The 17,907-nt window shown below is 44.6% G+C and overlaps 1 protein-coding gene across 1 annotated transcript in view; it reads right to left on the minus strand.

Moving 5' to 3' along the window:
• Nucleotides 1-17,907, minus strand: part of LOC309843413 (aldehyde oxidase) — an 82,473-nt gene that overhangs the window by 13,951 nt on the left and 50,615 nt on the right. Inside the window, exons 21-26 of the mRNA XM_082688916.1 lie at nucleotides 14,116-14,240; nucleotides 12,323-12,456; nucleotides 11,022-11,109; nucleotides 6,712-6,798; nucleotides 5,693-5,884; nucleotides 3,303-3,530 (exon numbers count right to left, since the gene is read on the minus strand). Coding sequence (XP_082545042.1) covers nucleotides 3,303-3,530; nucleotides 5,693-5,884; nucleotides 6,712-6,798; nucleotides 11,022-11,109; nucleotides 12,323-12,456; nucleotides 14,116-14,240 — 854 coding nt within the window. The remainder of the gene's footprint in view (nucleotides 1-3,302; nucleotides 3,531-5,692; nucleotides 5,885-6,711; nucleotides 6,799-11,021; nucleotides 11,110-12,322; nucleotides 12,457-14,115; nucleotides 14,241-17,907) is intronic.

Consider the following 17,907-nt stretch of genomic DNA (forward strand, 5'->3'; position numbering starts at 1 on the left):
TCTGTCCTTTGCCAAATTTAGTAGTTTAATGTTAAATGATAACCAGATGTCAGCATAAAAATTGTCCTCAAAAACCAAATATGTGCCTCATGTCAGTCTAGAAGGTGTTAAAAAGTACCATAAATAAACAGAATAAAACATTTTCCCTGGAAATGATCCCCTCCGTTCCATTTCCTGCTGAAATACGCACCCTTTCCCCACAGCCCTGAGACCACTGAGCAGAGCCCGGCCAGGGCTGCCTCAGGATCGCCCCATAAGACACCAGGCTGGCAGGGGCTGGCTTTGAGGCTGGGGCAGGACAATGCTCCTTAAGCTGCTATTGCTTCATGAGGACAATTGAGGATCTCCCTAATCCAAAGTAGAACAACAATCTAGGTTTGGGGTTTGTTTTTTGCGGGGGGTCAGTTGTAAAATGCCAAGTTAAGTGCAGATAGGTTGGGGCAGAGAGAATTGTTTCCATGAACACATATTCCCGTAGTTGTAGGTGTGATAGAAGCAAACACAAAAACCCAGATAAGATGGGACAGACAGAAACTGTTTGCTCCCAAACGGGCCAAGCCTACCCCAAATTATCCTGGCACAGAATTACAGGGCTTTTGTTAGAAGGGAACTTGGAAGTAATCTTATCTAACTGTACAGCTCCCCTTGGGGGCCCAGAAAGAACCAAACTGCTAACATAGAATTAAAGGCTGCTATCATCAGAAACATCAGGACTTTAGCTAAACATGCTTTATAATCAACATGAACGTGCCTTCTTGGAATTTTGTTCCCACTAGACTGAGGGGGATGGAGATAGCCCAAAAGGCCGCAGAAAACACGGATGGCCTTCTCGCTGTGCGTCTCTAGTGTACGAGCGTTAGTAACAGCATCTGGTCCCAGGGAAAATGCGTCCCGTGGTTCCACTGTGGTTGGGAAGCCCTGCAAGGCGCACCTCTGTAGCCGTTCTGCTGGGAGATGCCAACCTCATCGGTGAGATCTGGGCCACCAACGGGTGACTTAACACTGTGTCAGCTAGTTTCTTAGTATCTAAGCTTCTGGGCAGTGTGGCACAAAAATCCAGGATTTATGAAGGCAGGGTCTTCTTGTGGTTCTGCAGATTCCCAACATGTCTCCGCCAGGGCAGCACTGGTTTCTGCCTGGTGGCGGGCGCCGTGCTAAGGTACTGTGGACATGGAAGCTCGCCGGGTCCTAGCTGCTCCTGCATGTCCATAGGCTAGTCCTCAAGTCCACCGGACGGGAGGTAGGTGTGAGCCCCTCGGCTGTCGTGGCACAGGGCTGCCTCTGCTCAGGCGGATGGCCCGGGGTGATGAAGACACATGACCAGACCGTGTCCAGGCCCACTCCGCCTCCTGTCGCGCAACAGCTGGATGTCCTTGGGCCAGAGAGTGGACGCCTGCGGGCTTCGGTTTCTCATCCTATGACACAGAATCCCACCTACCCAGCGACGGTAGAGCGGGGCAGGACGGATCCCCCGGCCTTGGGCCTTATCATGTCCTTCCTCATTCCTTCCCTCCTCCATCGGATTTGCTTTGGGGTCGCCTTTCGGCACACGGCTTCCAGGAAGCAGCTTGCCCGATCTCGGACTCCTCCACGGGGCCCGACGCCGATGTTTCCAGCACGGCAGCGGGTCTCCGGGGGGAGATGGGTAGGGCTGGTGGTCTGAGAACGAAGTCGTACTGCTGGCTGTGGTCTGTTTGCTCCCGGCTGAGCTGAAGGCCACCTCGGTTCCCACCAGACGGTGCCAGGAAGAGGCAGCTGCTGGGGCTGAGAAAACACGGCTTCTGCGGCCTCTCAGACCCGAGTCTCCAGCCGCTCTCTCCAGATGTGGGGCTTCACACAAGTTATTTTAGCTCCTGAAGCCTCCGTTTCCTCACCGCTAAATGAGGCCTACAAATCTTACAGGTTGTCCTGAGGGTTGAATGGAATAAAATCTAAAAGGGGTACTGAGTAATTATCACTATTTCTTAGATAAAAAATTTCTGAGAAATCTCTGATCCGGGAAATGGGCCAGGTCTGGCCTGCTGTGGAGACCGGATGAGTAGCGACAGCCCACGTGTCCAGCACGGTTATGCCCCAGGGCTGCCGGCAGATCTGTAAACTACAGGGGCCGCTCTCCCCAGGGATGCTGGCAGGGCTGCTCGGAAACAGGTGGACCGCACTGATGGCTTCGTTAGCCGCACACTCATCGGTGTAACCCCAAACCGCGGACTGAGAGTCACCGTTCCCTAACCCTTTCCTGGTGGTGGTTTCGCCTCTCCCCTCCTTCTGAATAATCTTGGTTTTTTTTTTTTTTTTGCCTTTATTCCTCGACCACCGACTCCTGACTGTCTCCCTCATCTGGGGGCGTTGTGTACAGATGACTATGTGTTTCTGCCACCACCAACAGGGGAAGAACGGGACAGCCGCAGAGGACATCACTGCCTGTACTGTCCCAATGCTCCTCTGAGCTACCACCAGTCTAACCCACACGAGACACGCTCAAGATCACACCCGAGCTGAGCCAGGAGGGTTAGGTGAATGGACCGGCATGGGAATGAAGGCAGAACCTTCCTGCCTTTTTTTTTCTTTTTTTTTTTTTTTTTTGGCCTCCTTGGCTCCCTCTACACACCGCTGACTTACTAGTGCTCCTCACAGTTCCGCTCCCATTTATCCCCAACCTGTCCGTACTCAAAGCACCTGCCATTCCTTCTTCATGGCTCAGCCGAAGCCAGCTGTGCAGGTATGTTTCATTCAAGGATGAGGGGCCGGAAGCAGCGGACAAAAACAAGCAGGAAATTTACTTAATCAATTGAAGAAACTGTAAGAACAGATTTCTCATCCCTCCCTTCACATTTTTAACAGCTAAGAAGGGAGTAAACTTCTAAAATGCTTTTAAAAAATCATTTAAATGGTTTTACTCTTCTGGGTTTAGTGTATCCCACCCCCCAAAACCAAATGCCATGCAGCTTCCCGTTTCTATTTCATGGTCCAGCGACACAGCAGTACAGAGGAGCTGGAAGAGGAGTCTTGGCCGTCAACCATCCCACCATCTGGCCTTGTACTTGAGTGATCTGGGCCCAGAGCAAGTTGACTCAGTTGCTTAATGCAAGGGCCAAAAGCAAATGCCAGGTCTTCTGATTTCCCAGCAAGAATGCTTGCCGGGGATTCCTGCAAAGGAGCTCTTATCTCCTCTGGAGGAAAGCTAGCTTGACTGAGGACAACTTTGGGGAAGGTTTACAAACAGGCATTGCAACCCTATGGCTAATCCGCCTTCACAGAAAGTTTTCCCAACCCCCTCTGATTGGTCTGTTTGGAGAACTGACCTGACTAAGAGTGATTGAGCCAAGGCCAACAGGAAACTTCAGGGGGACCACAGCCAGCCCTTTTTTCTTCCAATAATTCTTTGAATTGAATTTTTCCACAGCCGCTTTCCTCAGGGTATAAGAAGACTTAGCCATACATTCTTTCCAACACTGAATCAGGTTCTTGGCATTAATCTCTTGTTTGTAGGGTGTTTGATCAATTTCCTTGTACATGTTTATTGTTCGGACCTATAAAAGAAAAGGAAATCAAAATGGAGAAGAGGCAACTGATGTAGTCTCTCCACTGTCCTCCTAGTTAAGTTCTGCTCTTCCCATCAGGCCCAAACTGAGTTCCACTTACTCCTTGTGGAAGCCCTTCCTGAAGCCTTCTCTACCTGAAGCCTCTATCAGATATGTTAGCACTTATATACTTTCTATGCTGCTCTGATTTAAGTTCAAATGAAAGTATCCTTTCCTTATATTTCTTATATGACTCAGTACAGTCCCAGGATACTGTAGATTCCTCTAATTCTAGCTGCATTTGTGAACATCTGTTGAGACATATTCCTGAATTTAACTTCCAGGCTACATGATCTATACAATTTGGATTGTTCAGATGTTGTGGAAAGATAAGACTACTCACCCTAGTTATTGGTTATATTTAAACAAGCTTATATATACATTTTAAAAAAAATATTTTTATTAACATATATGTATTATTAGTCCCAAGGGTACAGGTCTGTGAATTGTCAGGCTTACACACTTCACAGCATTCACCATAGCACATACCCTCCCCAACGTCCATAACCCAACCACCCTCTCCCTACCCACCTCCCCCTGGCAACCCTCAGTTTGTTTTGTGAGTTTAAGAATCTCTTATGGTTTGTCTCCCTCCCGATCCCATCTTGTTTCAATTTTTCTTTCAACAACTTTTTATATTTGTTAAAACATAACTGGTAACTAGGATGTAGAACAAATTAAGATTCTTTTTTTAAAATTTTATTTATTTATTTGAGAGAGAGACAGTGAGAGAGAGCATGAGTAAGGAGAAGGTCAAAGGGAGCAGCAGACTCCCCATGGAGCTGGGAGCCTGATGTGGGACTCGATCCCGGGACTCTGGGATCATGACCTGAGCCGAAGGCAGTCGTCCAACCAACTGAGCCACCCAGGCATCCCAAATTAAGATTCCTTTTTTTTTTTTTTTTTTAAGATTTACTTATTTATGAGACAGCAAGTGAGATAGGGGGATAGAGGGGAAGAGAGAATCTTAAGCAGACTCCATGCTGAGTGCAGAGCCTAACTTGAGGCTCAGTCTCTCAAACCTGAGGTCATCCCTAAGCTGAAACTGAGTGGGATGCTTAACCAACTGAGCCACCCAGGTAGCCTGGGGAAGGCAGCGTTTTCAAGGGTGGCTATTCTCTCCTCCGACTGCCGCGGTGGGGAGGGGGGTCATTATCCGATTTCCCCTATGCTACCAAATGCCACAGTACATCTGGGAAGGAGGCTGTGATGAGAAGGGAGGGGCGGGGACCCCCAGAAGTTCAAGAGACAAAAAGAAAATGACTTCTGCCTAGGGCTACCTGTTCTAGTATTGACCAGCAAGAAAGCAGGCAGATGAAGTGGGGAGCGGGGCTTTCTAAGGTTTGCTGCAGCAAAGAGAGAATGGGAAACACCGCCTGAGGTGCCCACCGAGGACAGCTGGAAATCTAACCCACCCTCAGAGGGGACCGTCCATTTCCAAAAGAGAATTAGCAGAAACGAGCCCACAGAAACATACTTGAAAAGTGGCTACATCTAAGCACGGAGGGGACAAGAGCTCGCTGGGCAAAGGCTGCTTCCTCAGGTCCTCCCTTCCCTCTCTGCCCCAACAGCACAGCAGGATGCCCAGAGTGGAGAAGTTGGGAAAGAATGGACGCCGGGTCTCCCCACCCTAACTCCGCTCCAGGATTCTGAGGGCAAGAGGCACAGGGAGGGGGACAGAGCTTATCATGGATGAAATTGCGACGGTGACTTCAAGAACAGAAAGGAAACTATTTTAGTAACTGAAATGACTGAAACTTTCTGACAGCTGCCTGAGATGTTCAAGGAGGAGAAAAAAGGGCTTGACAGGACTCGTTGGTGGGTAGCACTTACCTCACCAACCGACGGAGACTTCTCACTAAATGAGCTGGAGTCTGAAGCTCCCTTTTCAAGATCCTCTGTCTCCAGGAGGATTCTGGGCAAAGAGCCCAAGTGAGACAAGGCTCACTGAACTTTGGAGTCCTGGCTCTGTCTTCACTAGTGAGCTGGCTTACCGCGGGCACACCATTCAGCCCCTCTGGACCCAAATTCCTCAACCCGAATGATCCCCCAGGGGTCCTCCCTGCTCTGGAGCCTGATGTCTTGTGTGTGAGAGACTAGTTTAGCCTTACCTTCTCGGGGGCCAGACCACACCTGGCTGCCACTTCGGTGATACAGGACTCAGTGATGAGCCCCGCCTGAGGGAAGCCGAAGCCACGCAGAGCTGTGTTGGATGGCCCGTTGGTTTTGCACGCCCACGCCCGGCAGCGCAGGTTGGGAAACTTGTAAGCATTTTCCATTTTCAGAAGTCCCATTTCTATCACCTGCGGAGATCCAGAGTTGGTGTGATCAGATTCTCATCAGATTTTGCCCTCCTGAGACTGAAGACCAAAACTAAGCTGGAAATGACTAACCCTCTCTACGTCACATCAAACATGCTAAGACAGACCCGTGTCCTAAATTAAAAGAATGTCTGCTATAGTTTTTAAGGATTTGAATACTTTTTCTTTTTTTGAAATCATCATTTTTTATGTTCATATTTCAGGACGAATGCATTTCCCCCCAGGTTTCAGACAACTGCCAAAGACTTTGAAACATTCAGAGGCTCTAAACTTGGGGTCTACAGAATGTAATGAATAAAATATCCTGCAAAGTGTGGCAAAAAAAAAAAAAAAAGTTTTGGTATTTGGTCTAATGCACTGGTTCTCAACCAGGGGTGATTTTGTCCTCTGTCTTCCCTGGTAATGTCTGGAGACACTTTTGGTTGTTGAGACCAGAGGGTAGCTGGGCCATTGACATCCAGTCACTAGAGGCCAAGAATGTTGCCGGACATCCCGGACATCCCACCATGCACTGGGCAGCCCATAACCAAGGATGATCCAAGCCAGAATAGCAGCAGAGCTGTGAATGAGGTCGGATGCTTGCCCTTGGGAAAAGAAGTCTCAGTACGGGAAACATGGACACAATATATAGACACAGACTTAGCCAGTATGTCTGGGCTCACTCTGGGGGCACCAGTTAGCGACACATGGTTGTCCCTGCAGTGTGGGTCTTATTTATTAAAAAGTTATTTAGCTATTGAATATCCTCTGAATTTTATCATTTTATGTCATACTTCCCAGAATGTGAACTTGCTTCTTAAAGCACTTACAATTAATGACTCGTCCAGGGAGGCGCCCCCATTGCTATAATGCTCCATGTCTAGGGCCACGATTCTGCCGTCGTTCATGAACCCAGCCTAGGAAGAGAGAACCGATCTTCAATGCTGGGGCTGGTGACCATGTCTCTCTACATTTTACTTTGTTACTTGGAAGTCTTCCTCACAGAGATAATAGCTTCATGACATTGGTTTGGCAATGATTTCTTGGAGAGGATACCAAAAGCACAGGAACAAAAGAAAAAAAATAGAACAACTGGACTACATCAAAATTTAAAACTTCCATATACCAAAGGATACAATCAACAGAGTGAAAAGACAACCCAGAAGACAGAGAAAATTTTTCAAATCATGTATCTCCTAAGGGATTCATATCCAGTGTGTGTATGAACTCTTCTAACTCAACAACAACAACAAAACCCAACCTGACTAAAAACATGGATGAAGGATTTGAATAGACATTTCTCCAAAGACAAGATTCAAATGTCCAGTCACCACAGGGAGAGATGCTCAACATCTCTAGTCATTAGAGAGATGCAAATCAAAATCACAAGAGACCACCTCACATCCATCAGAATGGCTACTATAAGAAAACAACCACCAACCAACCAGTAACAGAAAATAGTGTAGGTGAGCATGTGGAGAAACTGGGCGCCCTGTGCACCGCTGGTGGAAATGTGAAATGGTGGAGCCGCTGAGGAAAACAGTATGGCGGTTCCTCAAAAAAATTAAAAATAGAAATATAATTTAGTAAGCCCATTTTGGGGTATTTATCTGAAAGCACTAAAAGCAGGGTCCTGAAAAGCTATCTGCACATGTATGTTCACAGCAGCATTATTCACAATAGCCAAGGGCTAGAAGCAACCCAAGTGTCTGTCAATGGACGAATGAATCGACAAAATGTGCTACATACAACAGAATACTATTCAGCCTTAAAAAGGCAGGAAATTCTGACACATACTATAACATGGATGGACTCTGAGGACATTATTTTCAGTGAAATAAACCAGTCACAAAAGGATAAATACTGTTTGATCCCATTTATATCAGGTATCTGGTGTAATCAGAGTCCTAGCAAGTAGAATGGTGGTTTCTGGGGGATTTTTGGGGTGGAAGAAATGGGGATATATTACTTAATGGGCCCCGAGTTTCAGTTCTACAGGATGAAAAGAATCCCAGAGATGGACAGTGATGATGGTTGTACAACAATGTGAATGTACTTAATGCCACCAAACCGTACAGTTGAACATGGCTGAGACAGCAAATGTTTTGTTGTGTGTAAAAAAGGGTAAAAGGGTAAGGAAAAAGTCAGGGTAGAGAAAGATATAATAGCAAAGCAAACAAAAACCCCTTCTGGAAAATTCATTACTACTGTTCAGCCCACCCCGCTCTTCCCTCCTCAAGAAAACCAACCCCATCATTCTCAACCTCCCTTTTTTGCCACAAGTCCTTGCATTCTGGCTCCACCTTTCCACCTGAACTCTCTCCCCTGAGGCCACCTCATCTTCCAAACTCCCAGTCTGGTGGCTGGCTCGCAATGGGCTCAGCACGTTTTTCTCAGCGGGCCCAGTTTGATGAAAACTCTCAGCACCATTGGGTGCTGCTAGAGGTCTTTTACAGAAATATCTTCCTGTGTTTCATATGTTTCCAATATCCCTGCTTCCCATCTGCACTCTGCTTCAGTATCTCTAAACTTACTAAAGTTCACTTTGTGATTTTTGCTGAACGGAACCAGATTCAAACCAAAGTCGTTGTCAAGGGCACGGCCTGTGAATTCCAGAAGTTTGAGTCCTGCCTCTGCCACTTAACTAGTTCTGTGATCTCAGGCAAGCTCTGTAACCTCTCTATCTGTGAAATGGCAATAAATAAGGTAATTGGTAGGAAATTTTGGTGGGTGACTGAAACACAGTAATGTTCTAAATATAAATTATTAATATTAGTATTACAAGTGTTATCAATATCATCTCTTGTCTTCACTCTACATCAGAAGACATCATTTTTCTTTCATAATTATAGTCATCACTGTGCTTAAGGCTTCTGTAACTGTAACAACCAGTAACAGGTTGTTATAAGGTTCCACACTGTTGAAGGACAAGAAACCCTATCGGTGAAGGAACAAGCTCATCACTGTTCTTCCATATTGGTTCCTCTGTCCAACTTGGTACTTTCTACTAGAAACCGCCAAGTCATGTTTGTGGTTTTATTCTCCCCTGGACTTTGCCAAGTTTGCCACTGGCTCCTATTTTATTTTATCCTACCACAGCTCTTGGACTCATTTCTTCAACATCCTACTATCACAGCTCAGACCCCAAATACTTCATGTCTGAATGCTCCCTCTCCCCTCCCCAGGCCATCCTGCCCTGTGCCATTGTATGACCTTCTCCAGTGCACCTGTGTTTGGTTATGATACTTGACTGATCAAGGACCTACTCAGTCCTATTCTTTCTTACAAGATCAAGTTTCAACCCCAATCCTGAAACTCTAGGCTTCATTCAATCTGGCATCACTTAACCTAACCAACCTTATTTCCCACCACCCCTCAGTAATTACTGTGTGTTCTAATTCCCCCCTCCTCTTACCACCACCCCATAAAACACTCCATGTTTATCCCTCCTCTGCGTTCCCACCACCCACACGCCTCCTTTCTGCTCATCTGTCCTTGAAGGCCGTTTATGTTTCACCATCTCTAAGATGTCTCATGTACGTACCACAACTCATAGTTTACCATGCGCATCTCATTTTTAACCTGACATTATGATGTTTTCATGATGACTTCATATGTGTGTTTTTTCCCCCTTAGTCCCTAAAATGTAATCTCTTTCAGAACAAAGTTCACTCTAATAAATCTTTGTTAAACTAAACCAAATTCTAAACATAGATCCAATTGAGTATGAGATGAAATAAACCCATCCCTTATCTCCTAAAAATACGGATGCAAGTACACCAGTTGTGATGGAGATGATGCCGTGTTCAACAAATGCTGTTGTCTTTCATCCTGGGCACGTGGAAGACTACGCTGCCCAGCCACCCTCAGAGTTAGATGGCAAAGTCCTGGCTTATTACACGTGAATAGAAGCAAGGCCCGCATTTAACACGCCTGGTACCTAAAACACTTCCCACATAACGCTCTTCCTTTGGTTCTGTCCTCTGCAGAAGACCCAGCAGAGGATTCAGAGTCCCTAAGGTGGTGCTCTGCAATAGAACTTTCTGAGGTGACGGCAATGTTCCATATCTACATGTCCAATATGGCAGCCACTGGCCACACGTAGTTACTGAGCACTTGAAATACAGCTAACGCAACTGTCAAACTGAATTTTCTGTTTTATTTATTTTTAAATTTTTTTAAAAAGATTTGTCAGAGAGAGAGAGAGAGAGCATGGGCAGGCAGGGGGAGTGGCAGGCAGAGGAAGAAACAGGCTTCCCGCTGAGCAAGGAGCCCAACATGGGGCTTGATCCCAGGACCCTTTGATCATGACCTGAGCAGAAGGCAGATGCTTAACCGACTGAGCCACCCAGGCACCCCTAAATTTTCTTATTTCATTTAGTTAATTTGAATGTACCCGTGAATAGCCGTCTGAGCCTTGTGACTTCCATACCACATGATGCAATCTCAGGGGATGATGGTGGCCCTACTGGGTGGAAAAAGTTTAAATCCCTGAATAATTTTTCAGAGCAGACTCCTCTCCTCTGCCCTTTCCCCTAACCCCTGCTGATTCTACTGAGCTGTTACTTGAGCAAGAAGTAACACAATACGGGTTTAAAGGCCCTGAGAGTTTTTAAGTTGTTTATCATGGCAGTTAATCTATTCTGACAAGTTAATCTATTTCTTATAAAAGCAAAAAATAATTATTTTCTGCTACAGAAATTTTTCTAGGAATTTCTGGGACAGAGTTTATAGAAATACCTTTGCTAATACTGAAAGATGAGGAAGCTGCTGGCAAATAATTATAATTTCACAGAACACTATTGGGTATTCTTCTATTTTTAGAAAACGTGGAAGTCGTCTGCTATCAGATCTCCTTTCACAGATGTGTGTATATCTACTCACAGGCTTTCCAATCATTCACTCTGGACCAGCCAAATCCAGTTCGTACTTTTCCACAAACGGACATGTTCAAGTAAAGCAGGTGTGAGCCGGCCAGTAGCCGGTGAGCACAAGGAACAGAGAGGTAAGTAGAAGCAGGGTTTGCTGATTTGCTCAGTGTTAGTTCCCAGGAAAGAGCCGCCCAGCGCCGCCTGCTGCCAGCACGCAATGTCATCTGGGTGACATAAAGCCTTTCCGACCCCGCTCTTCTTCTACTCACTTTGTACTTTCCAAGGTAAGGGTGGCGGCCGCCAGTGATCAACATGTCTTCTCCCCGCTCCAGAACACAGCGGACGGCGCGGCCGTGTCTAGAGCAGAGCGGTAAACCATCAACCGAGGAGCTGCCATCTGGGGAGGAGACTGTAGCTGCCCCCGGGGATGGTACTAACTCGCGGCCAGAGCTGGAGGGGCATCCTCACACATGGACGACGGAGCTACTGCTCCCGGGCCCTTCCGATCTCAGGCGTGCACCGTGGCCTCCCCTCGCCTTGGCTCAGAGCACAATGCCTGGCAGGTGCCACCTCTGCAAGGGTGGGTCTCGGGTGTCAGGGGCCCTAGAGTATTGCTTTGGGCACATTTCCCACTGTGATAACAACCTCTGCTACAGGGACATGGTCCCAGGACCACATCATAGACTGGTTCCGAATGGAGGAACTCAGGTGGTGTCTGATTTCCAAGTGCTCTCGGAAAGGACAGACCTAGAATCAAGGTCATTTGGCTTCATGGGATACAGGAACTGACTCATAATTCAGCAAAGAAATTAAGCCTTCTACATGTGGCTGCTTCAAAGACCATTTCCTATGGTAATGTTTTGGGATCCTTAAAGGAAAATGGTAATGTAAATATATAAATATTATATATAAAATGTAAATGCATATAATGTAAATAACTGTAGATATATATAATTATAATATTTATATATTATATATAAAATGTAAATATATATAATGTAAATAATTAAATAAATGTAAATAAAGGTAAGCATCACAAAAGCAAAAATCTCCATTTAAATCAAGAAAATATATGTAGGAACACATATATTTATTTATATATATTTAATATATATTATATAGCATATATAATATGTTATGTATAAATACACATAAAGGATTTTACATATATTTATCATATATATTATATATAAATAATATATATGGTCATATATATATGTTATATATATGGTTGAGCTTTTTTCAAATTGTTGAAGTGACCTATACACACACACAGGTGCTAAAACAAGGAGCCAGCATCCCTGTGGGACTTGTTTCTGTTTGCTCTTCAGGTATTTTTACTGTGGCTTTCACTCTTTTGGGTACTTGAGTCTCATTTTGGCTCTTAGTATCTGGTATGACAATATAAGATTAAAAAGTTGTAATAAAACGGCAGCTTTGTGTATTTGTATACCATATATGATTTTAAATAATCTTAACCCAAATTCTTCCTCCTGAACCTCAGTATTGAGAATGCACAGCATGACTTCATTTTATTTTTAATCTAATTGAGCAGATTTTCTCCACTTACTTGTTGGCGGCAAATGCGGTGATGGCTGCCAAGATGCCGGTTTTGAAAATCTTCCCCCCAAAAGCCCCACCAACACGCTTGACATGACACATGACCTTGTTAGCTGGGAGCTTCAGGGTCGAAGCAACGATGTCCTGTGAATGATAATAGTTCCCATTAATCCGATCCATCTGCAGCAAGGGAGTGGGGCAGGACTTACTCGTTTTTGATTCCAAAATGTTACACACAATACGAAAACTGTGCAGCTACACTAAATAACAGGACAGCTTCCAATAACCTAAGCACATCCACAACTGATGTCAGTGGCGTTTAGCTATTATGACATTGCAAGAACTATCATTAAGTAGTCCTTCCAGAATATTTTTGTGCTAATAATTTCTTTTGAGAGAGAGAAAGCATGGCAGGGGGTGGGCGGAGACTCGGGGTATGAGGAGCAGACGGAGAGCGAGAATCTTAAGCAGGCTCCAAGCCCAGCATGGAGCCCAGGGCAAGACTCAATCCCATGACCCTGAGATCATGACCTGACCTGAAACTGAGAGTTGGATGCTCAGCTGACAGAGCCACTCAGATGCCCCTATGCTAATAAATTTTTGAAAAAGTTCCCCCATGAACCATATCCAAAGTGTCCTTTCCGTACTAATCCCTTGGGATAGGTTTCCTGAAGCAGTGAGATTCTGAGGCCTTGCAAAGCTCTCTCAGCCTGACTTTTCCCCACATTCTGCTATCTCTACCAGACACATTTCTCGCCTACCATCTGGATTATTACTGAGTTGGTCTGTGGGTCCCTCCCCGGATGCAGGTTTTGCTCTTCCTTGCCGTCCTAGTGTTTGGAGGTCATTTAGTCTTAACAACTCAAGTCTGTAGATGTGGAGCCCAAGAGGGATGAAGTGATGGCATCACACAGGGAATGAGGAGCAAACCGGACTGAAACAGCACTCGCCTGGCCCTTCTCAATGTTCCCGCTTCTGAAAGGCTTCAGTCCGCACATTCCCACACTCCTGCCTGCTCTGGTAATCACACCGGCTTGTATGACCTACTGAGTCAACCCCTTAGCTTTGTCCCTCTTGCTTTCACCCTGATGCTTCAGCTAGCCTCTCCTAAATGCGTCCCGGATGCCTGCCTGGGCAGCCTCTGTGTCATTCCCCCTTTCTTACATGCATGCTGCCTGGTATACAGGACAGAGGCGATACATGTTTGCAGAAGGAATGAGTGGATGAATGAATGAATGAATGAATGGCATTGGATCTTGGTGTGGAATTGCTTAGAAATGGCCTCTCCTCTCACCATCGAGACAAACTTCACTCTCACTACAAATACAAACTGAAGACTTCATCTTCATGGACTTTCTGGATGATTCTAGCCCTCAGCAAACCCTTCTTTCTCTTAATTCTTCCGTCTGTGTAAATGCTGACTTAGCTGATTAAGTATTTGGTTCCATTCTGTCCAACACCATTTCCTAACTGCTTCATGTGAGTTAGGTACTTAAAAGCTTTGGAGGGCAGGCTTTCCTCTTTTTTCTTTCACATTCTTAATAAAGCCAAGAGTACAGCAAAAGAGACCTGCTGACTCCATAACTGGTTCTGAAGTTATAAATCCACAAACAAAAGGTGCCCAATTTCATAACATTCTCTTAAAAGTTTTTAACTATTAATACCCAAACAGATAGAGCTGTTAGTACTCCAAATTCCTTCAGTTCCCATGGTGAATTTTTGTCTTTAATTGCTCTTGGTGTGTTTTGCCAGCAGAAACCACTTAACTTAGCCACCTCCCCTCTGCAACAGCCCCACAGTTACCTGTACGTATTTGGGATACTGGGTAGAAACATAGACATCGATTTCTTGGTCCTCTCCTTTGGGAACAACAAGCATGCTCTGGGTTTCCATATAAAAATGTTCCTGACCTCCCATATGTATTTCACCTGTTAGACGAAAGTATCAGAGTCAAGGAGGCTTTTGGAAAGAACAGGTAGCATCCCCTAGCTGTTCTCCCATTACGGAGAAATTCCACCAACTGTGATATTGCTAGGACAGCAGGCTACACAGTTAAGGGCCATGAACATGTAGATTTCATTATATCTGCAGATTTGAAGACCAGTCCGGTATGGGTGTCTGTCGAGTGTCTGTCAGGTCTCCTGATATGGTAGGTCACAGAGTCTAGGGAAAGGTGTGTGATGTTCTAGAGTCTGTCAAAACACTATGGCAAGGAGATTTCTGGTCCAAGATGAGATGGAGTAAATGCACTTCTCTTGGTTCCTTCTACTAAGTACAGCAAACAACTTTATTTATTTATATGCAAAAGAAATATAAGAAGACTCTGAAAGGTAGAGAGAAGGCAGACCAATTAGGCACTTTGGGATTTAAGGAAAGACACATGGTGAGTTCAGTGAGTTAAGTTCTTTTGTTGCTGCTGTTTGCTTCATATATCCCAGACTTGGTACCAGAGAAGCCAGCAATCCCAAAATACCAACAGGAAAACACAGAAAGAAAATCCCCAAGTAAAGCCCACTTTTTCCATCCAAGGGACAAAGAGATGGGAAGCCTAGCAAGAAAACTTTTATACAATGACCACTCTACTCCAGTGAAAACACTGTGGCCCCATTCCTATCTGCAAACGTTAGGTAGAAAAATCTAGACTTCCACTCTTGTCAGGCTGTAATGAGATGCCCCAAACCCTGTGTTGTGGTGGTATCACTGGAAACCACATGAGGAATCTGGACTTCTACCCTTCACCCAGCAATAACAAGGTAGCAACACCTGTTTCCCCACCAGCATGGGGTCAGAGTAGTTCTGGTAAAATAGATAATGTAAATAAGATCCAGAGTCTTACAACATAATAGTCCAATGACCAGGATACAATTGAAAATCAGTCATTATGCCAAGAACTCAACTTGAATGAGAAATGACAATCGACATGCCAACACTGAGATGACACAGATGTTGGAGTTATCTAATAAGGATTTTAAAGCAACCATCACAAAAATGCTTCAGCGAGCATTTACATAAACACTTAAAACACATGGAAAAATGCAAAATTTCAGCAAAGAAACAGAAGATACAAAAAGAGCCAAATGGAAGTTTTAGAACTAAGAAATACAACCACCAAAATTTAAGAGGCTCACTGGAAAAGCGCAACAAGAGAATGGATGCAACAGAGGAAATCACTAGTCATCAAGAACACAGAACAACAGAGCTGCCTAACCTGAACATCAGAAAGAAGAGACTGAAAAGACAATGACCAGAGCTTCGATTAAATAAAAAGACTGACCATCTGGGTCACTGACATCAAACACTTGAAGGAATAATGGCTGAAAATTTCCTAAACCTGGCAAAAGACACGAACCTACAGATTTGAGAAGCTGAGTGAGTATTTGAAAATATGATAAATCCATAGAAATCCATGCCAAGACACATCAGAGTCAAACTTCTGAAAAGTAAAAATAAGAAAATATCTTGGAAGCAGACAGAGAAAAACACTACCTCGCCTATAGGGGAAGGATACTTCACAAGGCAGGTTCTCATCAGAAACCGTGGAGACCAGAGGAAAGTTTCAATGTCTTTCTTCAACTTCTGAAGGACCTGGAAACTCAAAAATCTATATCCAGCAAAAATACTCTTCAAGAATGAAAAAGAAATCAAGACAGTCTTAGATGAAGGAAACTAAGAATTTGTCTTAAACAGACCTATCCTAAAATAATCATTAAAGACAGTCGTGAAGCAGAGAAAAAACGATTTTTTTTTTTTTTTAAAGAATGGAATCTCGGAACATTTGGAAGGAGAGAGAACAACAGAAAGACTACAAATACAGGTAAACGTGATAGACTTTCCTTCTCCTCTTGAATTTTACAAATTGTATTGAAAGCAAAATTATAACATTGATTCATGAAGTACTCAGAGTATAAAGAGGGAATTTTTTAGGACTATAATAAATGAGAGAGAGTAAAAGGATGTGAAGAAAGGTAAGATGTCTATGTGCAAACTGAGAAAATGTTGCTACGAGATATATTGTAATATGTATGTTACATGTATTGTATGTTCTAGGTGTAAAATTCACACATAGAACTACCACCAAAAAACAGAACAAAACAAAACCAGACAGAGATACACTGAGAAACACTACAGATTCATCAAAATGGAGTCCTGAAAAATCTTCCACTAAGCCATTGAAAGATGGGGGCAGGGGAGAGTAAACAGAGAGAAAAAAACAGAATACAATTATGACCAACAATCATGTTAGGTGAAAGGGAGAACTTTAAAAAATTAAAAATGTGGGGCGCCTGGGTGGCTCATTGGGTTAAAGCTCTGCCTTCAGCTCAGGTCATGATCTCAGGGTGCTGGGATGGAGCTCTGCATGGGGCTCTCTGCTCAGCAGGGAGTCTGCTTCCCCCCACGCCCCACCTGCTTCTCTGCCTACTTGTGATTTCTGTCTGTAAAATAAATAAATAAAATCTTTTAAAAAAAATTAAAAATGTATCCAATAACAGGGATTTGCAGATGGTTTAAGGGAGATTCCCAAGGAAATCTTTTGTATTGATGTCTGGATTTCCTATCTTATCCAAACTCTGAATAAAGAAAAAAATACAGAAAAACGAGATTGTTTCATTAATAAAATACAAAAATTAAAATGTCAAAACTCAAATCTCAATTTTATTTTTTTTCCAAGATTTTATTTATTCGAGAGAGGGAAAGAGTGAGATTGAGCGAGAGCGTGAGTGGGTGAGGGGCAGAAAGAGAGAGGACAGTCTCCCCACAGAGCAGGAAGCCGGACGTGGGACTCGGTTCCAGGACCCTGGGATCATCACCTGGGCTGAAGGCAGATGCTTAACAGACTGAGCCACCCAGGCGCCCCTCAAATCTCAATTTTAATGTAAGGTTTTATCAAAGACTGCACATTAAAAATCCACCTGACAGTGGGCTCAAATTCATGGTTTACCATATTAGTACCCCCACAATCCAATCGGAATTTACTTTGTTAAACACCTACTTCACTTAAAACATGAAAAGCTACCAACCATTAGAGCTGCTTCTGCTCACACCTGCAAAGCACGCGAGGAGCCCTGTTCCATGGTACCATCCGCCCTGCCGCCCTCTGCCGCCCTCAGCCCACGGCGCCCTCCTGCTCTTCCTCCCCGCTGTCCGCTGTCGCTGTCAACTAATTTGATCAACTAATTTGATCAGCTAATCCCTGAGATAAAAATCTTATTTCACTGTGGGTTTAGGAGTGATTCCTCCGGGCACATTTCCATTTTAATAAGAAGCCCTTCAAGACTGAAAAGCCATCAGGCTACCCAGGAGGCTACCTGTATTGTGCCCAGCAGGAGGGGATAAGGGCAAGATAATCTCCGTTTCAGGGCTCCTAGATCTCTTGCAAATCCTGCTGTACAGACTGCCTTCTGTGCTCTCCAGCCATTTTTTTTTTAAGATTTTATTTATTTATCAGAGAGAGAGAGGGGGGGAGAGAGTGAGCACAGGCAGACAGAATGGCAGGCAGAGGCAGAGGGAGAAGCAGGCTCCCTGCTGAGCAAGGAGCCCGATGTGGGACTCGATCCCAGGACACTGGGATCATGACCTGAGCCGAAGGCAGCTGCT

Source organism: Mustela nivalis, assembly GCF_964662115.1.
Source record: "Mustela nivalis genome assembly, chromosome: 11".
Classification (NCBI taxonomy): domain Eukaryota; kingdom Metazoa; phylum Chordata; class Mammalia; order Carnivora; family Mustelidae; genus Mustela; species Mustela nivalis.